Source organism: Gossypium raimondii, chromosome 13 (assembly GCF_025698545.1).
Source record: "Gossypium raimondii isolate GPD5lz chromosome 13, ASM2569854v1, whole genome shotgun sequence".
Lineage (NCBI taxonomy): Eukaryota > Viridiplantae > Streptophyta > Magnoliopsida > Malvales > Malvaceae > Gossypium > Gossypium raimondii.
In genome coordinates this window covers 55,694,761-55,721,383 of record NC_068577.1, presented here as the reverse complement: position 1 = coordinate 55,721,383, position 26,623 = coordinate 55,694,761, and the positions used below count along the sequence as shown (strand labels likewise).

The 26,623-nt window shown below is 29.8% G+C and overlaps 4 protein-coding genes across 4 annotated transcripts; all 4 read right to left on the bottom strand.

Moving 5' to 3' along the window:
- Window positions 1-4,097: 4,097 nt before the first annotated feature.
- LOC105782142 (umecyanin-like) lies at window positions 4,098-5,004 on the bottom strand. Its single transcript, XM_012606664.2, has 2 exons — window positions 4,730-5,004; window positions 4,098-4,648 (listed from the first exon to the last, which is right to left on the bottom strand). Exons 1-2 carry the CDS (start codon window positions 4,911-4,913, stop codon window positions 4,230-4,232), a joined length of 603 nt encoding a protein of 200 aa, XP_012462118.1. The 5' UTR covers window positions 4,914-5,004; the 3' UTR covers window positions 4,098-4,229.
- A 1,532-nt stretch (window positions 5,005-6,536) lies between these two features.
- Window positions 6,537-8,306, bottom strand: LOC105782143 (uncharacterized). The gene is made up of 5 exons (XM_012606665.2): window positions 8,300-8,306; window positions 7,896-7,986; window positions 7,418-7,781; window positions 7,174-7,239; window positions 6,537-6,881 (listed from the first exon to the last, which is right to left on the bottom strand). Exons 1-5 carry the CDS (start codon window positions 8,304-8,306, stop codon window positions 6,837-6,839), a joined length of 573 nt encoding a protein of 190 aa, XP_012462119.2. The 3' UTR covers window positions 6,537-6,836.
- Window positions 8,307-10,420: 2,114 nt separating this feature from the next.
- On the bottom strand, window positions 10,421-11,438 carry LOC105782141 (blue copper protein-like). Its single transcript, XM_012606662.2, has 2 exons — window positions 11,153-11,438; window positions 10,421-11,077 (listed from the first exon to the last, which is right to left on the bottom strand). Exons 1-2 carry the CDS (start codon window positions 11,328-11,330, stop codon window positions 10,509-10,511), a joined length of 747 nt encoding a protein of 248 aa, XP_012462116.1. The 5' UTR covers window positions 11,331-11,438; the 3' UTR covers window positions 10,421-10,508.
- A 4,597-nt stretch (window positions 11,439-16,035) lies between these two features.
- LOC105782138 (probable GPI-anchored adhesin-like protein PGA18) lies at window positions 16,036-18,494 on the bottom strand. The gene is made up of 5 exons (XM_012606659.2): window positions 17,994-18,494; window positions 17,528-17,890; window positions 17,085-17,444; window positions 16,631-16,993; window positions 16,036-16,539 (listed from the first exon to the last, which is right to left on the bottom strand). Exons 1-5 carry the CDS (start codon window positions 18,175-18,177, stop codon window positions 16,184-16,186), a joined length of 1,626 nt encoding a protein of 541 aa, XP_012462113.1. The 5' UTR covers window positions 18,178-18,494; the 3' UTR covers window positions 16,036-16,183.
- Between the last annotated feature and the right edge of the window lie 8,129 nt (window positions 18,495-26,623).

The window sequence follows — 26,623 nt, the reverse complement described above, 5'->3', positions numbered from 1 at the left end:
TATGCACAAATAAATAAGCATATTTTAAAGTTGAAAAATGAGTCGGGTTCGGATTTTTAATCTTAAAACTTATTTTTAAACATTTTTTGTGTGTGTAAACCTATTTTTAAAATTAATATTAAAATTCAAAATTTAGAGAATAGTCAATTATATAATTCAATTTAGGTAAAAATATATTTTAAAATTAGTATTATGCTAAGAAGAATGAGTACCCTACTTTTGAATAAGTCTATATGTGGAAAACAATTTAGGGTAAATTGCAATATTATAATGATTTGAAGTGATGAAGTCAAATAATAAGTGCAAATTGTATTTCCTTTCATTATGTAATTAAAAGAATTGATGAGTAAAGGCTAAGAACTTTGCAAGTAAATGCTGGAAGGAAGAAAAAAGGTCATGGAATTTGGGAGGAAAGCTCATCTTTTAATTTAGGGTAAATTATATTGCTAGTCACCTGATTATTAGAAATTTTCTTTTTTTATCGCCACCGTTAAATTATTAATGGGAAAATAACTTGGCAACTTTTTAAATTAGTATAATAGTAACTTTAACCCTCAATATTTATATATTATGTAATTTGGTCTCTTAGTTTTTTGCGTTTTACTTTTATTGGTAACATTGAGGCTAATTTTAAAAGAATGAAAAATATAAAATTATTATATTGAAATTTTGGGTGTTTTCATTTTTGGTATATATCCGATCAAATTTAGTTTATAGATATGTTTTTCTTTAGCTTTTTAGATGAAAGTGTCACAAAGAATAACAAATTGGAAAAAAAAAAGACCAAATTACACGATATGTAAATGTTTAGGTAATGTGTAATTATTAGTTTGTATAAAAGTTGAAAAAGAATTAAAAATTTCAACCGTAGACCAACCATGGTCTTGTCTGGTTCACTTGACTATAAACTTATATATATATATATAGAGAGAGAGAGAGTTTGATTTATATTAATGTAAAATTATTTGGTTTTATAATTTTTTTATATTTGTGTACGATTAATATTTTAGTGATTCAATCGTTAAAATTATCGATACAATTATACTTATTAAGTATGTAAATTTTTAACCGGTCCAATATATTTATCATATTAATCTAAAATATTATATATATTAATATTTATTAAACGATTAAATTTTTTCACATAATATAAATTCACATCAAATTGTTAAACATGACATATCTGAATGAAATATAAAATATGGTAGCTGAATCATTAAAATATTAATCGTACAAAGTGGGTGTATATATTCTCCGTTTCATATGTTGACAAGTTGGATAGTAATTTGAAGTGTGAATATACCTAACAGGCCTCTCTATTATTGGGATGGGATCAATTTAGCCATTCCATTATTAAGTGGATCAATTTAGCCTTTATATTATTAAGAAGAATCAAATAAGTCCAAATTTCAACGGACTTAATATTTACTATTTAAAAATGTAATTTGATTTTTGGTTCTATAAATGAGATATTTTGTTTGGAGTTGAACTGCAAATGAAAAATAATTTATCTTTTTTCTTTAACCGTAAATGTTAATTATGTTATAATTTGACCTTATTTGGTTCTTTTTAATAGTATAGAGATTAAATTGATACCTTTAATGGTAAATGTATTAATTTGATCCAATTGCTATAATAAAGGAACTTGGCAGGTACTTTCACTTTATTTAAAGTTTTTTAGAGGACTAATTTGTTCAATATCAAAATTGAGAGGGAGTAGAGAAATTTTTAGCAAAATTTAAAGCTTAATGATATCATAAATCATTGTATTATTTAAAAAACCAATTAAATCTCTCATAATATTTTAACTTTATCATTACTTAATTAATATTAAATTTAATTATGTTAATTAGTTATTATTTTGAATAATGTTAATTTGCTTTAATTTAGTGCCAGCCCTCCCAAAATGAAATTTTTTCATTTAGCCCTTTTATAATTTATAAAATTTTAAAATTAGTAATGGTAAAATTGCACTTTCCCCAAAATGATAAAATTTGATTTAATTATTTTAAAAATATAAATATATAAGCTATTAAAATGGTAAAATTGTACTTTTTACGATCGCAAAAATGTACAATTTAATTCTAGCCTCTCCCTCCAAAAAATTTCGGCTTCGCCCTACCTTAATTACATAAAGTAAAACTATATTGTATGTTGAATATAATAAAAATACTTTAATTATCATTTGAAAATTTTATATTATAATATTTGAGATGATAAGTTAATATTTTTAATTATATTTAAATATTCAAGTAAGAAATAATATTTTACGTTAAATAGAATATTTAAAAGATTAATTAAATATTAAATTTGAAAATAGAAGCTAATTATTTGAAAAGAAACATTGGAACCCTAAAATTAAATCAACAAATAGAAAAACAACACACTTTGAACCCTAAATTATATAAAAAGATTTGATTTGGTAGATGTGGCCACAACCTACAACTCTAGTTTTCAAAGAGTTTTGGTAGATGTGGTTTAGTGGTTAAAAATTAAGTAAACCAAAAAAATAAAAAAGAAAATCTAATGTCAAGGCACAAGATTTGATTTTTCTTGAGAAAAAAGTCCCACTCATTGTGAATAAAGATTTTAAATTTTATCAACATATACGTAATGGTAAGGTATATTGTATGTTTAAAGAGAGACGCATGCTCATTTTAGAGAAGACATTATAAAAAACGATAATCATGAACTCTAAATATAAACCATAAAACAAAGTTGAATGATACAAAAAAATGATAATACGTACTTTGATATTTAAAAGGTAAAATGAATAATTAAAGATATAAAACATGATTGTTTGATAAATTATTAAAGTTAAAGGAGCCCATCAACAATTATGTGATTTGTTGATAGAATATTGAATTTTTTGATATTATGCGTATCTAATCTATGTTCGGAGTTTGTGATTGCTCTTCCAGCATTATTGCCACCAAGATTCAAACTTATATTTTCCACTTGAAAATGCATGGAATTTTATTAAACTTAGACTTTGGATCAAATTATAATTTCAAAGTTGGAATCAATCACTTAGTTTTGGTGTTTTTTCTGGGTTTTCTGCATTAATTTCTACAATAAAAGACATTTAGTGCCTTCACCTGCCAATATTGTCTCCATTCACTAACATCAGCATTACTATAACCAGACGTTTGATTTTAGTGAACGAAATACCTAAGAAATTTCATGTTTGTTTTTATTAACTATATTTTTTTCATCCTTTTATAAGAATATAAATTGATCACTTAATTATTTAAATTTATTTTGTTAGTCATCAACAGACTATCGTAAAAATAAAAACACCAAAAAATTTAATACAATCAGATGACCAAAAAGAGAAAATTGAATAATTTGGTCACTATTTTATAATTTACCTTTGTTACAATGGCTTCAATATTCTAAGAGTGGGTTTGGATGGACGGTGCGTTTATCTGCGATTAGTATAAAAATAACGATAAATGTGAGATTAGATATTGATTACTGAAACAATAGTATAACATAAGACAAAAAATAAATGAAACGCACCACATCGACCATCTAAATCCTCTTCTTCAAAAAATCTGTTTTGGGTTTATTATCTATACTCTATATAGAGCTTTAAAGAATTCAAATATGAGAGTGAAAATATAAAATTTTAATATATATATATATATATATATATATATATATATATATATATATATATATATATGGTCTATTTTATTAAACTCTTTCAATACAAAGTATTTAATTTAAACTATATATAGTTGGTCTATTTTATTCAAAATCTCTAAACCCTTAAATTAGATTGTATTTTGCTCATTTTACTAAAAATGGACAAATTAATGTTTGTAAATTAGATTCAAGAATAAATTGGTCATTCTATTAATAAATTTATCCATTTTTGTTAATTAAAACTGATTCTTATAGGTCAACATGAGGTATATGAGACACATACATGTCACTAATTGTTTATTTTGTTAGCCATATCAATTTTAATAGTCCAAATAGATAAAATTTTAACAAAAAAATAATTTGCTCTTTGATCTTGCATATAGAAAAAACAAGATGTAATCCAATTTTTAATATAAAAACCACTACGATAATTTTACAAAGAGATGTACGTAGAAAAATGAATCAAAATTTATTCAAACAACATTACAAATATGATTATCACTACCATAGTAAAACAATGGATCTCATCTCACATAACACCAAATAACAAAAAGTGCAAAATGGAATTAATAACATAATCAGCACATCAAAACTAAGGCAATGGCCATGAAGAAGACAGGAGACAGATTAGAAACAGGGGAAGAAGCTGAGTTGGTCCCAGGAGGAGGACTTGAAGTTCCAGGCGAGGTGGGCGTGGCAGCGGTCGGAGGCGTACTGGTGGTGGGGCTGGTAGCTACAGGCGTGGTGGTGGGACTCGGTCCAGGTGCGGGAACAGCAGCGGTACCGTTGTTCCCATTTCTGACATCGACGTTGAGCTTTTGCCCGCCGGAACAGTGACCGGGGACAGTACAAATGAAGTAAAATTCGCCGGTCCTGTTAAGAGTTATCCTTGCCGGACCGGTGCTGACGGTTGATATAGTATTGGCAGTGGTGCACGCATCGTAAGCAGTTTCCGTCACCTCTGCAACATCATGCTGTCCGGTAGTGAAATTGAACACTGCAAAACCACACGCATAAAAATATCAAATTCCGAATCAACAAGCTCAATTAACAAAGATTTTAAAGCTCAAAAACTCACCGAGAACATCCCCAACAACGAAGGCTTTGTTATCAGCCCAATCATCGTAGAAATCATTATTGGCAGGGACTCTCCAGCCAGTAGAGTCACCCACTGTATAAGTTGCACCATTTGTACTCTGCAACACATTTGCAGCTAGAACTACAAAAAGTGCAGCCATGGCCATGGTGATTTTCCCACTCATTGAAAATTTGCTGTGTTCTCACTTCTCAGTCGCCCCTCTCTTAGATCTGTGCCTCTAGTTTTCAAATGTAATGTGTAATTTGTATATCTTCATCTTCACCAATGGAACATATATATATAGAAATAATGGGTCTGTGTGACTTTCTTGGAAGATGATGAAAAAAGCTCATGCTTATGGGTCAATTAATTAAAAGTCGTTTCCCATGTGTGAAGAGAGACCATAATTGAGTTATTTAGGGTCGTGGGTGGGGGCAGTTATTGAATGGCATCCATATTGGCAAAAGTACACTTAGAAAATTCGTACAAATTTTAAAATTTCATAAATAGTAAAATAAAAAAAATATTTATTTATACGATCAAAATCATATTTTAATCTATTAAAAACGTAATTAAAGTAGGATTAAAACCTTAACTTTAACATTGCAAAGGGACTACAACAGTAGGCACACCATCCTATAATGCTTGGACTTTCAACACGGGAACCACCGATTGGAGTCAGTTCAACTATGGCCGCTTCCTATATATTTTCCTTATACGCCCCCGGCAACCACGATTAAAGAAAGGTCAATGGTTCTTTTCAGGACAAGTGTTACATCCGTACCAACTTTTTTAAACACGGTCTCATCAATTCCTTCCGAAAAGATATGGCTCTTTTTTTTCGTCTCAAATAATATAATATTATCTAAGGCTTAGTTTGGATGAGCGGTGTGTTTAGCTCCGGTGAGGTTAAAAATAGCGGTGGCGGTGAGATTAGTTACTGTAGCGGTGAGATTGGGTACTGTAACAGTGAGATTAGAAACAGCGGTGGAGTGTGTGTTTAGATTCAAACGCAGCTGTAGCGGTGAGGTGAAAATAGAAAATAACTTTTAAGGACATTAGATTAAAAATGATATATAATAGAAATTTTTAAAATTATTTAACAATTACAAAATAAATTATTAAAAATTATTACAATTATATTTATTTTCAATAATAAATAATTAGAAATGAATTATTACAATTACATAAATATACTACTTCTTTGGTTTTACTAATTCCTAGTGCAGTGTTACTCAATTGGACTAATTTAGTTATCTATGTTTGTATGAAATTTTGCCTACATACCAAATCCTTTAAAATGTTTTACTAATTTGAACAATATTATAAGACATTGGGGTGATAAAATTAACTTAAACTTTAAGTTTGATTTAGTTTAACATTGGAGTTATAATATAAGATTAAAGACGTCAAAATATGACTTTATAACATTAGCATTGTTAAATCCTGTTTAACCTACAATCAATCAAAACATTATTTCAACAGAAATTGGATAAAATATATTTAAAATGTAACATTCATATTTTCAAAATATTTTTATACTTTTCATTTCATTCTTACTATTTATATAATAAATCAAATTTAAATATATAATTTCTGCTTCATTTATATTGAAACCCAAGGCATACAATTCAAATCTAGATCCATGTTTCCAACATCACACTAGTGTATTTGTCCAATAGATTGGAATATTCATCAGAAGAGAAAATGCAAAATGATTCACATTTGAGCTAAAGATGAAGCAATGCAATGATGAATGAAAAATGATTCATTTCTTAATTTCAGAAGAAATCCAATAGAAACCACATGTTCAATTCTTCATCAACATATCTGATTCATTTCTTATTGTTCATGGTTCAAAAACCATCAAAAGCTTGAACGAGTCAAGTATAAGATACATGACTAAAGCCTAGATAGAATTACAAACAAAATGTAGCTGACATACCAGCTATAACATCAAACATAAATCAACAACTACTCCTACTAATTTTAAGTATAAATTACATTGCAACTAAATCAAGTTAAAAATGAACAAAATAAACAAAATGCTGCTGCTTATCTGGTTCAGCTTGGATGCTGGTCTGCACGCTGGTTTGCTGCTGGTTTCCTATTGCATTGCAGGCCAAAGTTCAACAACATCCTGTGCACCATCCTTTGCAACAAAAGACATGGACAACCTCAAGAGGGTTCCTTGTACTGCATTTTTTGGTTAATGGGTACCACCAGAGATGCAATAGACAGCAGTAGGTATCTCAATTTTTAGATAGAACTTTATCTAAGCACAAACAGGTCTAAACCAATGTGCATATGTGCACACATGACACATGCCATACAAACACCATTGCATTAACCATATGACATAAAGTGGTATGTAGTTATATGAGATTCAATTATTTCTAACAATTTGAAGTGACTACCAAAACCTAAATATAGTAAATACTAACCAGTTGGGCCTTGATTTCTTCTTGTAAGCTCTCCATGTCAGATTTTAGCCGGTTGACAATGCTTCTCTGGGGAGAAAAGTAAATGTAAGATAATTAAGAGATTTTTAAGAAGGATTGAGAATACAAATTAGGATAATGAAATGACAGAAAGTGCTGCAATGGAGAAGCACGATGAACTGATAAAAAAAACATGTCATGACCATGACAGCCGGTAATGCTGCTAATCTAATATTTGGAAACAAACCTGTTGGTTATAACTATCAGTCAAAGATGAATTTTCAGCAGCCAAAGATTCTGCTAATGTACGTGAGGCCTCAAGAGCTCGTTGCAGTGAAAACTTTTCCTGAGTCAAGTCTTCAATATGCTGCAGAATAAGGATGAATAGATTAGAAAAGCCAAGACAATGAACAGAGAAAACATTAATAAACAAAACCGTTAACAAATTTGTAACAAGCTCCCTAACAATTTGAACATCACCAGACAAAGAACACAAGAGAATAAAATGCAGATCAGCATACATACAGCATAGCATTTTAAAATACAGCATAAAACTGAATTCATCTTGTGCACCATCCTTTGCAACAAAAGAAAACCATTCAAAACAAAGACTTTATTGATCAGACTATTGAAGAGTCATAAAAGAAGTCACAGGAGTCTAACAACAAAAATTCCCACTGCAAGCATCTTTAGAAGCAAAAGTTTGCAACATTGATCATAAGAACAACTCCGATTCTACAGAATAGCAAATAAACTCACCGATTCTACAGAATAGCAAGGAACCATAAGAACAACTCCGATCAAGAACTTTTGCTCCTGTCAATCCAAGAACACAGAATTTTAAAAAAAATGCAAAACCAAATAAGGAAAAATTATGTTACTATTATTTTATTGTTAATTTTGTTACTATTTTAGGAGCATTTACTTGTTAAACTGCACCTATTTTAGTGTTATTTAACTCTACACATCTACTTTGAGATTTTTAGAATTTTTTTATATATTATTTTTTAAAATAATATAAAAATTAATACGGACTTAAATTTTAATATTTTTATCTGAATTAAATTTAATTAAAATTTTAAAATTATTTTTCAAACCGAAGCAAACCTAAAATTTTAATTGGACCAACCTGCCATGGACGCCTCTAAAACCAAGATTAAAGTAACTCGTTGCCTTGTCACATACCGACACCAACTTCTCACGATTGAATTTAGCTATAGCTGGTTACATCAAGTCAGCTCAGATGGCATCTTTCCAATCAATTACTACTCTACTCTTGAATATATGTAATAGCGCATATTAGATTACACACTTTATATAAATCCCCTCCTCCATCTGAACTATACTCGACTTCAAGCTTATTCAACTCACTTCCTTGTGGCTCTCGGTATAATTATTGTGTGAATCACTTCCATAGAATTAGACTGAACAAAAAATCAGTTAAACTAATTTTATATTTTTTTAAAAAATTTTAATAATTTTAATCCGACTTTTAAAATTCAAATTTTGTTTCAACAATAAATGTAATTAAAAGGATAAGTATAATGGCAAGTAGTAAATAGCCTAAATCAAATTATTACAATGCATGAATGAATAGAAAACTAGCATATATCTAAAACATGCATGAATGATTTACATAACGTTTGAATCTTATAAAGGTTCAAATGCTATTAAGCCAATGTCTCTTTGACAAGAAAATGTAAAATTTAGATGAATATTGTTTATGGATATTTATATGACAATATTTATATTTGGATTTTTTTAGTGATTTTCATTTGAATTTTTTACATGAATTAGTTGATAATTGTAAGATATATGAACAAAAGTGATTGCGGAGGTGAACACCTTTTCAAACCTTGCGAAAAACAAAACAAAATAGAGGACAACAAATTGATTACAGAATTCGATTTTTTTATATTTGTGAAGCCTAACTCAATCAGTCCCGGCCTTGGGGGTCATCTGGAGGTGCAGCCACCCAGGGCTCAGGGCTGAAAGGGGTTCAAAATATTGTTTTCCAGTTTTTAAAAGGCCCAAAAAAGTTTAGCATTTAAGGGCCCAAAATTTTTTTACCAACTTTTATGGGGCTTAAAAAAAATTTTCTCCAACTTTTAAGGAACCTAAAACCCTATTTTATTATTTTGCCTAAGGCCCCAAAAATGTCAAGAACTGGCCTGAGCTCAATGAGATGAATCCACTATCTTTGAAACAAATACAACTAATGAAGCTAGTTTTAACACATACCCAAGAAGAATCTTCACTATTGTATCTTAAAAACTAGACCTTTCATCACTAAATTCTCCCCATTAGAACTTTGTAAAACTAACAACAAAAGGTTTTAAATGCACTTACAAAATGATGTTCCTCTATGAACTGGAAGTGTTTTCTCTACATCATTCTAACTTACACAAGCCTCTAAATATATAAGAGTTTGTGGCCGGCTAAGATAAAGATAAATAACAATCAAGACCCCACTAAAATAGACTCAAAAAAAGGCTTTACAAATATCCTCATAGAGTCCAAAGTAAATCAAAGAGATCTTTAGGATAAGTCTTCAAATCAGTCTTGATTCAATCTCCATATTTCACGGGACTTGATTGTTTGATTTGACCCGATCTTCAAAGATTTATTGCTCCACAAGATGAATCTTCAAATATGATCTAGCACACATCCAAAAAATCATTTAGGTCGTTGTCCAACTAAATTAGTTGAACAGATTTCCAACTCCAAATAAGGTAAATTATATTGCCTGTCGATTTGCTGACAGAAGTGGTCACTTCAATTGACACATTGACAGCCACTTAAAAAAAACACTTTCCTTAACAACAAAACCTCTATTAATGTTGAACAAGCATTCCATATTTAGAGTATGAATCCATCTTCACAAGGTAATCTTTAATTCATCTTAATCTGCCAAAATCTTATCAAATCAATTATCCTTAATATAAAGATACAAAATATCATAAAATCAACTCAAATCTTCATTAATTGCATATTTAATATATGATCAGTAAACTACATAAGAATCTTTGGAAAATAATATTGTTTGATTCAATCTATTATCCAATGATAAACACGAACTACGAGATCCTCAAAAGATACAAGCACATTATCAAAATATTTTGATCAGATTAGTGATACTGGAAGTGGATACTTCTATTGAATATGAAATATGTTCCATTTTTATGAACGACGGATCATATTATTAAGAGAGGAGGTAAAAGATAAAAAGATAATATACCAGTATGCATAATTTCAGAAAATGAACCGAGATTTATTCAAATAATAAATGTCACTACAAATATGATCAGAATCATAATGGTTATAACATAGAATCAGTATCAGCACAACAAAACTAAGGCAATGGACAAGTACAAGATAGGGGAGAGAGTAGCAACAAGGAGAGAAGCTGAGTTGGCCTCGGGAGGAGGACTTGAAGTTCCACGCGAGCTGGAGCTCGGAGTTCCAGGCGTAGCGGCGCTCGGAGGAGGAGGACTTGAAGTTCCAGGCGGGGTAGCGCTCGGAGGAGGAGGACTTGAAGTTCCAGGCGGGGTAGCTCTCGGAGGAGGAGGACTTGAAGTTCCACGAGGGGTGGCGCTCGGACGAGGACTTGAAGTTCCATGCGGGGTGGGGCTCGGCGTGGCGGTGCTCGGAGGCCTATTATTGGGCATTGGTCCAGGTGCCGGAGCAGCAGCGTGGCGGTTCCCATTTTTGACTTTGACCCTGACCTTTTGCCCGGCTGAACAGTGACCGGGGACAGAACATATGAAGTAAAAATCGCCGGTCCTGTTAAGGGTAATCCTTGCCGGTCCGTTGCACATGATGGTTATAGTATCGGTGGTGTTGCACGCCTCGTAAGCAGCTTCGGTCACCACTGCAACATCATGCTTTCCAGTAGTGAAGTTGAAAACTGCAAAAAGAAAAGAACAACATATACATATCAAATTTCAATTAAAATGTTTAATCAACAAGCTCAGAAACTCACCAAGAACATCCCCAACAACGAAGATTCTATCATCAGCCCAATCTTGGTAAAAATCAATATTGGTAGGGACTCGCCAGCCAGTGGAGTCACCCACCTTATAAGTTGCACCATCCGTACTCTGCAACACATTTGCAGCCAAAACTACAAAAAATGCAGCCATGCTAATTTTCCCACCCATTTTTTAAAAAAATTTGCTGTGTTCTCTGCTTACAGTCAGTCACCTCCTCTTTGATCTCTGTACCTACTTTTCAGCTGTAATGTGTAATCTGTTTATCATCGTCCCCAGCAGAGAATTTATATAAGAGAATATATAGAGCTGTGTGACCACTTCGGAAGATGGTGAAAAAGCTGATGGGTGCAATTAATTGAAAGTCGTTTCCCATGTGTGAATAATGACGGTAAATTTTAATGTATGGTGAAATGTGGTTGTTGCTTACCTTTCTTTTTTATCACTAATCATTGATCTCTTAAGTGCACCTATGTTGCTGATAATGGATATTCTAATTACAACCAAAATCAGTAATGGCTCTAAATTTTTTGAGTTATTTAGGACTTTTCTTAATATTATTATTAAGTTCAAATTGAGAATATTATTAATGAGGTGGCGGGATATTTACAATCAAAATCTTGTTAAAGCGGAAGCGTTAAAATTGTATAAAAAAAAACACGTAGAAGTCAATAATAAATTTACATGTCAACTGCATTGCTTATTGTTGTTTCAGAACTAATATATCATCACTCTTTTGTTACTACAAATGTGTCTTTTATATCTTTTTACTTTCTTCAAGATTCAAATTTAAGTTCTCTTTCGACCCTTAAATAGAAAGATTAAGGCATTTGAGCATGCTTGAACTTATATCCTTCTACACTGATAACAATATTATGGATGCCAATCGAATTAAGGTTGAAAATAAATTATATTAAATGAAAGTAAAATTTTTGAAATCCTTAATTTTAACATTTTAAAGGACTACAACAATAGACACACCATCCTTTAATGCTTGGACATTCAACACCGGAATCTATTGGACTATGTTCAACATTTTAAATCAATAATCAATGTTTATTACTATGCTCCCAAAAGATTATTTGGGTTTGAATTATGGTTATATTAAAAATATATTAATTTTAATAAAAATTAATATTTAAAATTATTGAATATTTATGTTGGAAAGAAATTATTTAGTTTCAAATTTTTATTTTAATATTTAAAAGATGAAATCTGGAAAAAAATAATAAGTGGAGTGAACAAATTAATATTTAAGAAAAACAGGAAAAATATATTTAGTTCCAAATTTTAAAGTTAAAATCCGAAATAAAAAACGTGGAGTGAAAAATTAATGTTTAAAAGTTGAAATTTTAATATTAAAAAACAGAAAAAACTACGTTTAGTTTCAAATTTTTGTTTCATATTTGAAAGTTAAAATCCAGAAAAACGTGGAATTTTTAAAGTTGGAAAAAATGTGAAATAAAAAAAGTGGAGTGAAAAATTAATAATTAAAAAAGGGAAAAATACGTTTGGTTTCAATTTTTTTAATAAATGAAAGTTAAAATCCCAAAAGAAACGTGGAATGTAAAAATGTGAAATTACCGTTTTAATATTTAATTTTAAAATTATTAAGATATATTAGAAATTTAATCGCACGTGTATTTGTGTGAAAATAGTAAATTTAGAGCACAATTTTGTGTTTAAAAATAATGAAAGAGACGTTAAAATGGAAAAAAAATAGATTAAATTGTTTATCATGATGATGTCATCAACCTTGAGTACGTATATATGTCATTGGTTATTTACGATTTTGAAGTTGGTGTTTTAATATAGGCTTAAGTACTAAAAGAGCCCTTGAAAAATAATTTAAAAAAACCAATTGAACCCCTTGTTGAAAAGTGTAGTTGATTGGGTCCATAATCGAAAGCTAAAAATCAATTGAACCCCTCAGATATGTTTTTCTTTTGAAGTCATTAACAGAACATTAAATGTTGATGTGACAAACAATGTTGGCGCTTTTCGACAGTTTTAGAAGTTTTTTAGTACTTCAGCTTATATATAAAATATAAAGTATACAATAGAATATATTAAATATAAATGGATATTATGGATATTATAAAATTAGAGTAAGCAAAAATATGTTGAATAAAATTAAAAGGATTTTAATGTTGCCTCCCTCCCCATGCTTTGTACTTTCAACAATTGGACTATTTTCAACATTGCCCCCCCTTCCTATACATTTTTCCTTATAGCACCCCGACAACCCCGTTTAAAGAAAGGTCAATTTTTGTAAAACAAAAATGTAAAGTTTAATTGTTACACATACAAATTTCTTTAATTTATTTAAAGAAGACATGATTTTTGGCTTCGTAAAATAGAAAATGACATTGCCTAAGCAAAAAGTTGCTTGACGACGTAGTTATTGTATGAACCATCTTATATTCTAAATCTCAAATCTTATTTCAATAATAAGTATAATTAAAATTATAACTATAATCATGGGTTAAATTAGTCATATATACCGATTTTGAAACATATTTGAGGGAGTAGGCTGATTTTTGTGATATTTATCGAAATAGCCTGATTTTGGAGAGAGAAGGCAAAAATGTGTTCAACTGGACGCATTTTTAGTTGAAAATGCATTCAGCAGGATGAGATTCTCTGTCACCTTCTGACTTTTTTTTACAAATGTTAGAGATTATGTGACCCGAATCTCATCACTTGTTGAAGAACAAAACAAGAGGAACAATGTTTTTCAACCGTTAAATAGATGTAGCTGAAACTCCTATTGTATCATTCGTTTTTCAACATTAGTGAATTTCTCTTCCTCTAGTTTTTTCCTGAAAGGGTTTCCACGTAAAATCTGTATGTTCTTATTTTTTATGTTCTTATTACTTTGCGATCGTTTTACCACCATTATCGACGTTAATTATAACAAGAAATCATCTTCTTTGGTCATATGGGTAAATGTTAGTACTTTTATCCTTGAATCTCAAGTTCTATTATTTTTATAAGCATATTAATATATTTTTATTTCATTTTGTTTCAAGTTTTTTATAAGCATATAAGGCAATATTATTTTCAAGTTTTTATTATTTTTATAATAATAAAAAATTATTTAATACATTGTCAGTAAAATTAAAAACTTCAAAAGTAAACGTGAAATGTTGCCATATATGAATATAAAAAAAAATTACTAAACTCTACTAAAATACAGTAAGGAGCGTAGGGTAGTAATTGTTAGAGGTAACTTTGTGGGAAGTAGCTGGAGCAGGCTGTAGGTGAATTAACTATAAATCCACGTGTGAAGAATTACCGCCTTGTTTTCTTGATTTACCTTAAACTTAATAATAATAATAATTAATATCATATATAAACTTAATAATAAATAATATTTATTATGGCTTTTATTATGGGAGCGTTTGTGTAAAAATATAGACCCGAAATATGGGTTTGGGCAAAAAATGAGGCCCGTTTATAAAATGGGCCGGGCCTCGGGCAGTACTTTTTTGGCCTGGGCCTGGGCCCTGCCCTAATATAATAAATTTTTTATTTTTTATTTTTAAAATATTTTTTTATTTTTAAAATACTTTTTTTATTTTTAAAATTTTTTTGGTGTTTATTTAAAAAAGGGGCTTGGCCGGGCCGGGCTCAGGCTTATGAATTTTTTCCCGGGCTGGGCATGGATAAAATTTTAGGCCCATATTTTGGGCCAGGTCAGGCCCGAGCCTAAGACACAAGCCAAAATTTTTTTGGGCCCGGCTCATGAGCACCTCTAGCAGGGCCTCGATCCTCCTAAAATAGAAAATTTTTTATTTAAGTCTTTTACTTTTTTTTAAAATTTTAAATTAGTAAAAATAAAATTGTATTTTAACCCTTTTGAAAATGATAAAATTTTAATTTAATTATTTAAAAATAATAAAATATTCAAATAGTAAAATTATATTTTTATTATCGTAAAAATTATAATTTAATTTCCAACCCTAAAACAATTTTCTGATTCTAACCTTTTAACTCTAAATATTAATGGGAGATGAGGATTGTCTTTTCAAGCTTATACTTTTCTTACTATTTCTTTTTAATACTAAAGGATATATATTTATATATTATAATTAAATTTAAATAAAACGTATATTTATTATATAACAAATTCAACAAAATCACAAAGAAAATCAATAATGATTTTATTAAAATGTGATCTTTTCGTATTTGAATTTTATTGTTCTAATTCGGTATTTGAGTTTAGTTTAGATATATATTTTTTCAATTTAACAATACAATTTCTTTTTATCTTAGTTAAATACGTGTTTGATTTTAATGTTTAATTTAATACTTAAAATTTTATTTTTTGAACACTCGTGTTAAACATTTATTAGGCGACACAATATTGCTTATTTTGAGTATCAAAATCAAACAGTAAAACCCAAATTTATACTAAATTGAGACAAAAAAACTCAAGTACTAAATTAAACTTTAGAGACAAATTTAAGTAGGAAATGATATTTTAATATTTTTCTTTTTCATTTTGAAGAAATAAAATTTGTAAATAGCTGGAAATTGGTCCCCTAAAAAACAACTATTTATGAAAGGACCATATTATCCCATCCCATGAAAAACATTTGTTTTTCCCCTATGTCGTGTAGCACTAAAGTTAATAAAAAAGAAATGTGGAACAAAATTAAATCCCGTTTCAGATGACGGTGTACTATATTCACCGACATCATCATCCACAATGAAATAGATATTCTTAATTAATAAAATATTTTAATAAATATGTTCATATTTAAATATAAATATAAATATTGATAATTAAATCTAATTAAATTTTAATTGAGTAAGTTTTTGTTTTAATCCATTATTAAAATTCCTTTTAATATTTTAGATTATCTAATAATTAATATCGGAAAAAAAAATTTATTCAATCACGAAAAATATCACTACATATTTCATCACTACTATCATAAAACCAATGAAATCTCAAATCTGATCTCACATGATATCACATAAAAAGGGAAAAAACGCAAAAATGGTTAATGACATAATCAACAGAACAAAGTCAAGGCAATAGACATGAAGAAGACGAGAGACAGAGTAGCAACATGGGAGGAAGCTGAGTTGGTCCCGGGTGAACTCGAAGTTCCAGGCGCGGCGGCGCTTGGGGTTCCAGGTGTGGGGGAAGTACTGGTGCGGTTGCCATTTCGGACTTCGACCTTGAGTTTTTGGCCGGCGGAACAATGACCGGGGATACTGCAAATGAAGTAGTGGTCACCGGTCCTGTTGAGGGTAATCCTTGCCGGGCCGGTGGTCAAAGTAGATATGGCATTTGCAGCGTTGCAGTCGTCGTAACCATCTTCAGTCACCTCTGCAACATTATGCTGTCCGGTCGTAAAATTAAACACTGCAAGAAAAGAAGAAAAAATCAAACAGTTAGATCAAACAGCATTTACATATCATAATTAATATCAAAATTTTTAAATTTAAAAGCTGACCTAAAACATCCCCAACAACGAAGTCTTTATGATCAGCCCAATCCTCATAAAAATCATCATTATTGGTAGGGACACGCCAACCGGTAGAGTCACCCACCGTAAAAGTGGTGGTGCTTGGAGTTACAGGCGGCGACGGAGCAACGCCACCGGTGGTGTTACCAGTTCGAACTTCAACCTTGAGCTTTTGGCCGGCTGAACAATGACCGGGGACACTGCAAATGAAGTAATGGTCACCGGTCTTGTTAAGGGTAATCCTTGCCGGACCGGTGGTCAAAGTAGATATGGCATTTGCAGTGTTGCAGTCATCGTAAGCATCTTCCGTCACTTCTGCAACATTATGCTGTCCGGTCGTAAAATTAAACACTGCAAGAAAAGAAGAAAAAATCAAACAGTTAGATCAAAAAACATTTACATATCATAATTAATATCAAAATTTTTAAATTTAAAAGCTGACCTAAAACATCCCCAACAACGAAGTGTTTATGATCAGCCCAATCCTCATAAAAATCATCATTGGTAGGGACACGCCAACCAGTAGAGTCACCCACTGTAAAAGTGGTGGTGCTTGGAGTTACAGGCGGCGACGGAGCAACGCCACCGGTGGTGTTACCAGTTCGAACTTCAACCTTGAGCTTTTGGCCGGCGGAACAATGACCGGGGACACTGCAAATGAAGTAATGGTCACCGGTCTTGTTAAGGGTAATCCTTGCCGGACCGGTGGTCAAAGTAGATATGGCATTTGCAGTGTTGCAGTCATCGTAAGCATCTTCCGTCACCTCTGCAACATTATGCTGTCCGGTCGTAAAATTAAACACTGCAAAAAGAAAAGAAAAAAATCAAACAGTTGGATAAAAAAAGCATCAAATTTCGATTCAAATGTTGACTTAAGAAACTGACCTAAAACATCTCCGACAACGAAGTGTTTATTATCAGCCCAATCCTCATAAAAATCATCATTATTAGTAGGGACTCGCCAACCAGTGGAGTCACCCACCGTATAAGTGGTGGTGGTTGGAGTTACAGGCGTCGACGGAGTAACACCGCCGGTGGTGTTACCATTTCGTACTTCCACGTTTAGCTTCTGGCCGGCAGAACAGTGACCAGGGATACCACAAATAAAGTAGTACTCCCCTGTCCTGTTAAGCGTAATCCTCGCCGGTCCGGTGCTCCCCGTAGATACAGGATTTGCAGCGTTGCAAGCATCGTAACCAGCTTCGGTCACTTCGACAACATTATGTTGCCCATTAGTAAAGTTGAACACTGCAAAACGAGAAGAAAAAAGAAGGAAAAAAAAACAGTAAACAAGAAGTTCCGGTTCAAATCATCAGTTGAAGTTCAGATTTTGAGCTTAAAAAACACTGACCTAGAACATCCCCAACAAGGAAATCTTTATTGTCAGCCCAATCATCATAAAAATCATCGTTATTATTAGCAGGGATTCCCCAACCGGTGGAGTCTCCCACTGTGTAAGTTCTGCCATAAGTACTCTGCAACAGATTTGCAGCTAAAATTACTAAAAGAGCAGCCATGGTACTTTTCCCACCCATTTTTTTTCTCTGAAAAATTGGTGTGTTCTCTGGTTACAGTCGCCCCCTCCTAGATCTCTCTACTTTTCTTTCTTTTTTCCTGTAATGTGTGACTGTATGTTTATCCTTATCTTAAGGCAAGAGAGTATATTTATAAAGAGAGAGTGACAAGTGTTTTGGAAGATGATGAAGAAGCTTCTGGGTATGACTTTTATTCATTATTATTACGCCCTTAAATTTTGACAAATGATCGTCAACAATTCAAACTAGAAAAAATGGAAGAGATGGGAGTCGGAACCGGACGGGAGTCTGCAGAGTGGTTGAATTGAGACTAGATAGGCTTTTCGGATCGGAAAAAAAATCGAAAATCAACCCCGACGAATTTGGATGGTTAATGAAATGTAAGTTTAAAAATCGCAATCCTTCAACTTGACCCGAATTCTTTTTTATTTAATATATAATTAATTTTCATTTTTATAATGTAAAAAATAAATATTTTATATCTAAAATAGTAAAAATAACTTAAAAGTTATTGAAAAGTTATTTTTTTTAATATTTATGAAAAAGATTTTGAAGTTTTGTCAAATGATATATAAAAAGTCATAAAACAAAACTCATTTTGTCAAAATAAAGTCTAAAATTTCAAAACAAAAAATTAATATCGAAAAAACGAGAACCAATCAAGCCAAACTTAATTATGATGGATGCTTCAAAAAATCCAAAAAAATTCAACCAAATCGAGTCGATATCACCCTAAATCGTCACTATACAAGTTTCATACATCATAAGTGAATAATAACATGACGTTTAATCGTTGAATAAAATAAAAAATCGTGAAGAATGTATAAATAAATATTAATAATTGTATTCAAATATAATTAATTATTAATGGATTATAACTATTATAACTAAATATTAGAATAATTTCACAAGACATTCTTAAACTATAAATCTCATTTTAAATTGGTCATTAAACTTTAAAACATTTTAATTACATCCAAAACTATTGAGGTTAAGTTGGTAAGGTGCTTACATTTCTAAAGCATTAATTTAACTGTTAAATTACATGTCATGTCACATGTGTCCGATTTAAAATGAAATTTAAAGAAAACGTAAAACAAGAAATAATGTAGAACTGAAAATATAGAGATTGTGCGATAAAGCTTTATTAAAAGCTTGAAAACCTCAAAATCAATATTTTTACATCCATTTTCATAATATTCATTTTATTTAAAATTTACATTTTAAATTATGTCTCATGAAATCGATGTCTAATTTAAGTGTTGAATTAATGATTTTAGTAACAAAAGGACCTTATTGATATAGCTTTGATATTTTAAGAATGCAATTAGAATATTTTAAAGTCTAGGGACTAATTAAAATGAGGGTTGTTGTTTAAAGATGCCTAATGTAATTATCTCTAAAATACTAATAACTTTAAGATTTAGGACTTAGTGTTTAGAATTTTAATATTACTTACAATAATTATTTAAATAAAATTATTAATATTTATTTACAAGTCTACTTTTTTTTTTTTGTTTTATTCAATGGTAAACTGCATCGTTAATAGTATGGGTTAGTTTTGGCTTTGGTCATTTAATGGAAAAAAGTTACGATTTAGTCACTAAACTTTTTAAAATTATTTTTTTGTCACTCTGTTGTAGAGGTGCTCATGGGTTGGGCTGGGCCCAAAAAATTTTCGACCCGCATCCTAGGCTCGGGCCCGGCCCGGCCCGGCCCAAAAAAATTCCTAAGCACTAGCCCGGCTCAACCTATTTTTTTAATAAACACCAAAAATTTATTTTAAAAATAAAAAATAAAAAAAGTATTTTAAAAATATTTTAAAATTAAACATATATATATTTATTATATTTGGGCCGGGCCAGGCCAAAAAAGTGATGCCCGAGGCCCGGCCCGTTTTCTAAATGGGCCTCATTTTTTTTGTCCAAACCCATATTTCGGGCGGGCCGTAGGGCTGGGCCGCCCGGCCCATGGGCACCTCTAGTCTGTTGTGTGAAGTGACACTTTTTAGTTGGTATAATAATAATTTCAGTTCTCAACTTTTACCTTTTTTCAATTGGACCTTGGTTCTATATAACAATTATAAAAAAAAATAGAAAATTCTATACAAAAAATCTAGAAAAATAAAATCTAAAAATGTTGTTATTGAAGAACCAATATGTATGGGAAACAAAGAAAATTATCATTCAATAGAATCCAATAACAAATTAAAAGCAGAACAAAACCTAAAAAAGTTAAATCAATAATAGTGCAGTTTAGTTAAGTGACCAAAAACGAAAATTTACTCATAGTTTAGCAATTAATGATGTAGTTTACCCTTTTGGTTATTATTTATTAACGGTGCATAGAACATGCATAGAATATTCTCTCCGTATAAAATTTGAGTATGAAAATCGTAAATTAAATAAATTATAAATTACAAAAGCAAGTCCCATGTGTGAAGAATGAAAAAAATTGTTTAGTGGCCAAAGATAGAGAATCCAACGAAAAGGGGTCCTCATTCACATGCTTGACCACTATAGTTTTAACTTTTAAATCATAAAGGGACTAAAAAAACAAATATCCCTCAGGTGTGCCAAAAAAAGGCACACCCTTTTTTAACGTTTAAACTTTCAACAAAGTTGGATTTTTCTTAATTAAATAATAATTGGAGCTAAATGAATCAGGATTCCCAAAAATTTTATTAAAAGTCTCACCGATTTCACATCAATTCCACTAAGTCCATCATTAAACAAGTTTAAATTAAATTATCAAAACATTATTTCAAACATGGTCTCTTTTGAGAAATAATATATGAGACCTAATTAAAACTTTTAAAAATTTGAAGGTCTAATTTAAAATTTTAAAAGTTTAAGAGATTTAGTTAGTATTAAAAATAATAATTTAAGGACTTGATTAAAATTGCGAAAAACCTCCAATGAAAAATTACCCTTTAATTTTTTTGAGTATTTGTAAAGTTTTAAATTAATTTAATAAAAAATTGTATTTTGGCCTCTGACCGCTATCTCCAAATGTAAAAATTTATAGTTTAAACCCTTAAAATTGTAAAATTTTACATTAATACTGACGAAAAAATTACATTTTAGCTCTCTCAAAAATTATAATTCAAATTCGATTTTAAAATTTTGACTTCTCTAATGCCTATATGTACAAATTTATTACTTTCTTTTATTAATTTTAATAATCCAAATAGAATATAAATACATTTTTTTACATTTTATTAATTTTAATCTCATTATAGGTTCCGATCATATCGGTTTTTTTTTTACACAATGCATAGAACTATCCATAGCCTCTTCCTAACCCATAAATAAGAAGATAATACGTTTCAACACGCTCGAACCTGCATTGAGAATTAATAATAATTAATTGAAATGTGATGTTTCCCCACCTTTAAAAAAAAAAGGGAAAAATATTTATGGAAAGGCATCCAACACACCTAACAAAAAGCAGTCCATTTAAAAATATAAATAAATACTCGTATAGCAGCCCATGATTCTTTTATAAAAAAAAACTATTTAAGTTGTTTTAATTATATTAGAGCTTTGGGATCAGTATTGTTGCCAATGTAAGAGAATATGGATTTGACTGTACTAAAATACATTATCCTCCTATTTAAGAGTTGAGTAAAGGCTATAGATAGTTCTAGATATTGTATAAAAAAAATACAGATATGATAAGAACCTATATAAATAAATAAAACTTTTAACAGAATAATTAATTTGTTTTATAAGACAAAATGTAATCCGAATTTTAATATAAAAACTTCATGCTCTACATTTAAAAAAAACAAAAAGAAATTAAAAAAAAAAAAAGGAGAAATTGCTCGAAATGTGAAAAAAATAGGCATAGATTGGTTTAAAGTTTGGAGTATATGCACGTGCTCTCTTCCTCCCACATTTGCTTTTTATAGCACACCCCGACATTGGTCAAAGAAATTACCTATTTTATATTTTATATTTTATATTTAATTGAGCTTAGATGAATGTAACAAGTTATAAACAACGTTAGAGCGCAATTGCAGAATTAAACAATTTATATATTTTTCTCCAATTTATATGCAAAATATTTTACTATCTTTCGAATTTCGATGTGGTTCAATAAAAAATTTCCACAATAACAACGTGACACACACTCGTTTATACTTTATACATACAGAGTAAATTAAAGGAATGTATATATATATATATATATATATTATAAAATTTAAGAAATTAGGATATTTGTCGATTGAATTTTAGTTCAATTGGCATGCATTATTATTAATACAGGAGAATATGAGTTCGAGTATGCCGAATCACATTATCATCCTCCTATTTATAGATTAGGAGGGGTTATGGGTAGTTCTAGGCATCATATTAAAAATATTAGTTTCACGCATATTACAGTGTGTGTTTTTAACCACGTCAGCTAAAAATGAGCATTATAGAATGTGTTTTCATTGAAAATTAATAATGTAACTTCTTTGGTTAGATAGTTAAATAATAATGTTTTTATCCATGAGTCTTGGGTTCGGTTCTTTTTCTACTTGTATTTGTATTTTTTATTTAATGTTGTTTTAAGTTTTTTTAAAATAATATTTTATTACATTAACTCATTTAGTTAGATGGTTAGATAATTGTGATTTTATCTTTGAGTCCCAAGTTTAATTCCTTTATAAGCATTTTAATATGTATTTTTATTCCATTTCGTTTCAAGCTTTTTATTATTATTTTTAGTTAATGTATATAATTAATAAATATATTGTTTTCAAATTTTATTTTTATTTTTAATTCATCTTTTTAACTAATAATTATTTTATTTATAAAATCAAATAATTATTGCAAATATAATTATTTTTAGTAAATATAATTTTAATATATGTAATATTTAATTTACAATTCATATTAGAAATCGCCATACCCACAATATAGGTGGAGAAAATAAATAAAAGAGTTAGTTGATGTTTATTATTTGATTTTATAAATTAAATAATTATTAATTAAAAATAAAAATTTAAAATAATATATTTATTAATTATAAAAATTAATTAAAATAAAATTTTGTTAAACAATATGAAATAAAAAATGCAAAAATTACTTATAGAAGGAATTAAACCTAGGATTCAAAGACGACATCGTAAATATCTAACCATAATTATCAATTTTTAATGAAAACTCGTTCTGTAAAGCACATTTTCAACTGACATGATTGAAAGCATACACTGTAGGACGCGTTTTTCTTTCTACAACATATCCTAGTAAATATATATTAAAAAGAAAAACAGCTTAAAGGGGCATTTGAAAGTGGAGAAAGAGTTTTTGTTTTTATTATTTTTAAGTGAAGCCCAAAGGACTTTCAATTACAACTTGTATAAGAGGAATTTGGCCCAAGCATTTGAATGAGTAATTGGGCTACAAGATTGGTGGGCTCTTTTTAAGAAAATTGTTTATTTATATCATATCAGAAAATTTAGTTTTATTGTTAAATAAACTGTAATGGATTTTTATTTTATTATGATTTTTAGATTTTTTTTCTAATTATTGTTGAATTTTTATGATTATTTAAATTATCGTGTTATAATGGAATTAATCGATTAAATTAAGAATTAATGATTTGAATAGTTTAACTATCAGTGCGATTCTTGGTAATATTTTTTAATTTTATATTTTAATTATTTATTTATTTTCTATGAAAGAAACAAATTGCTAGTAATTCATATGGCCCAGTACTCCTCACTGCGAATCGAAAGTTACCTAAATTTCTTTTAAGAATGGAATTATATGATTTGAGTAAAAAAAAATATTTATTTGCGGTGAAGGATAAGCTCCATCAACACAATAAAGGCTTTAACCTCAGCATCAATAAAACATTACGACACATTGAAAATTAACTTTATCACAACTCAAGTATGACATATCTAGAATGATTGTAAGCAACTATTACGATAAGAAAATCAGTCTCAGATGGTCCAAAGTGGTGGGCAAAATCGATTGTGTGGCCACCTAATTGGAGAAGACATCAACAAAACCATCCCGAAAAATCATTTGCAAAAGCAAGTCTAAAAAACGTGTTGAAAGAGCAGACAAAAACTTCTAAAAGTGGAGACTTATAAGCAAGGGAAAACAATATATATATATAACTAAAGAGAACACGAGTTCAAACCGACTCATGAAATCATTTATAATTCTGAAATGCTCTCAAAACAAAAACAGATTAAGAAGCCGACGAAGAGCCATTCACTTTCTAAGAGAAATTGTTCGTGGCCGATGGAGTTTCAATGACGATAGACACCGTTGTCCATTACAACTTGTGAAGACAACAGACAAAATAGATCTATAAACTGAAAAGAGAGAAGACACATGGTGCAAATAAGGACAAAAAAAAGGAAGAGAGAGTTGGTAGGAGAGAGAAAAAAGCAGGTGGTAGCTAGCCCGAACGCTGGCAACACTATTGGGCAAATCAAGGGAGAAGAAGCTAAGGTTTGAAGAAAAAAGAAATTAGGGTTTATTATAAAATAATCTTCCAAAAATTACCTAAATTCAAACAACGAAATCAAATGTCACGTAATTCGTTAGTCTATTATATCTCACTCTAATTATTTTTTTAAAAAGACTATAAATAACTTAAAATTACAAATACAAATAAAAATACATTTCAAGGAACCAGAAGTATCAAATTATTATAGCATAGATTGTCTAAGACATCACAAAGTATAATCATACCATTCGGCACAACTAGAACAAAAATTAATTCAATTCAGACTAAAGCCAACAAATTGAACTAAAACTTACAAACGACAACAAAAACTCGAAACTCATATATATAATATACGATAATAAATTTTAAACTTAAATACTCAAAATTAAATAATTTTACATGGATTATTCAAAGATTTTATTTTAAAAAAATCGAAATGTTAGTTTTTCTTGTAACAAAAGAAAAGTGATTAATTGTGGTTATCATATCTTAATAAAAAGATTGAATTAAGTGTGCAAAATTCCAAAAATTGTTATTACTTTGGAAGTAAAAAGTAACAGGTCATATTTTACCTTTTGATTACCATCATTGGCCCTCTTCTTAAATGACATCTTATCAATTTTAGTTTTTTCTCTTTTATTTGTCAAATATTTAGCTTAAATTGTTTTTCAACATAATTTTTATTTTAATCTCTCAAAATTTTATAATTTTATTTTAAATTTTAAAATCGAATTTTTAACTTTGCCCTAATTTCTAACTTTGCTCATGAAAAGCATCAATAAAAGCTTAGTACTAAAGCCATTTGCTCCATATTTCTTTTGCTAGTGTTGTTGTCGCTATCATGAGTGTGAAATTCTAAGGAAAACTTGATGATAGCTTTGCTTTCTTTTTTTCTAAAAGATAATTGTTTTATAAAAATTAAGATATTAATTTCTCTATTTTAAATTGTTAATTTATCGGGATTTGATATATATGCTTTATGAAAAGTTAATCCATTTAGTTTTGAATCGTATGAAATGGTTATTAAAGTCCTTTTCAAACATTCATTTGTTATAGGTTCAAAAAGTTAACCGGTTATTGTTGGAAAGATTTTAATTGAACACCACCCGACCCGAACAAAACTAGGTTCATATCGTAAAATGGATGAAGACACCTGTAATTGTACCCAAAAAAAATGATAATACGATTAAACCATATCATTGAATAGATGGCTTGAAAATCAACAATTTAATAATTTATATTCAAGAAATTAGTAAAAATTAGTAATTCAAACAATTTATACATAATATGTTAGCAAAAACCAGTAATTTTAGTTAATGTACTATGATCAAATTCACCAAAGAAGTGGTTGATTCTGGAAAGCACAAATTCATGGTTTGACTGTGTTTATGTGTCTCTCATTTATCAGCTCCCTCAAAGTAAAAATACATATATAGGCGGAAAGTGGTGAAGATGAGAGGGAATAATAGTTCAAAACAACACATACGATGATGGAATCAAGTTCCTGCAGATGGATGGCTAATTACTACATCAACTGTCCAAACATACTCCAATTAATTGCACCAAACGTTTCTATTAAATGGTTCAGAATTTCAAAATGTTCTAATTGAGTCTTCAAAAAATATGATAGAGCATATTTAAAACATGTATATACTTTATTTTTAAGGTATCAAATTCAAATGATCAAATACAATAGGCATAAAAATAGGCAGACATTGAACCTTTTTTATGTTACTCGAACTTGAATGAGTGTCTGCCTTCGAAGATCACATCCTTATATCCATACGAGTACCGAGAATAAATGTTTGCAAGTTGTGAAATGATCATCTCACGAGGCTACTGAAATATGCCATTGCCAGCCCCCCCTAGTCCTTCAGGTAAGATTCTGATTATTAACCTGAAAAGACCAATGGCATGTTAACCCATGGGCAGTGGTAGCAGAAAAGCAATGACAAAAGAAAAGGTATTTCAACCTCTTGCCATCCAT